General features: G+C 46.6%; 1 protein-coding gene across 1 annotated transcript in view; it reads right to left on the reverse strand.

Annotated features, from left to right (window-relative positions):
* The window catches only part of PTPN22 (protein tyrosine phosphatase, non-receptor type 22 (lymphoid)), a 12,682-nt gene extending 12,269 nt beyond the window's left edge, over nucleotides 1-413 (reverse strand). Inside the window, exon 1 of the mRNA XM_009873194.1 lies at nucleotides 327-413. Coding sequence (XP_009871496.1) covers nucleotides 327-413 — 87 coding nt within the window. The remainder of the gene's footprint in view (nucleotides 1-326) is intronic.
* Nucleotides 414-427: the final 14 nt, after the last annotated feature.

The raw sequence follows: 427 nt of genomic DNA on the forward strand, positions 1-427 counted from the left end.
CATGCTCCTCACGCCCCCCCCCGCAGAACCACCAGCCGAAGTGAAACTGCGTCTTGACAAGCGCATTTACCGAGTAGAAAACAGGAAGCACTCCGGTAATTATTTAAAAAACAAACAGTTTTACTCTGAACACAAACTATTAAACTACTCTTCTGTCTCCACATTCTCTTACCCCAGTTAAGTCCCGTGTCTCTTTCTGCTATGAAAGTTACAGAAAATCTTATTGTCACACCTAATAATATTGTCACTTCACATGTTTGAGAAGGGACTGAGTAGTTCCCTTTGAAATCAGCTGGAATGCAGAGCCGTGCCTTAAACGACCTTACCAAAAACTCCTCTGCGAACTCTTCTCGGTTGAGCTTCTTGCTTTGGGCCCTGTCCAGGTTCTGCAGCAGAATCTCACGCTGGTCCATGCTGCCGGAGCCCG

This window comes from Apaloderma vittatum, unplaced genomic scaffold, assembly GCF_000703405.1.
Source record: "Apaloderma vittatum isolate BGI_N311 unplaced genomic scaffold, ASM70340v1 scaffold34437, whole genome shotgun sequence".
In the NCBI taxonomy this organism is placed as follows: domain Eukaryota; kingdom Metazoa; phylum Chordata; class Aves; order Trogoniformes; family Trogonidae; genus Apaloderma; species Apaloderma vittatum.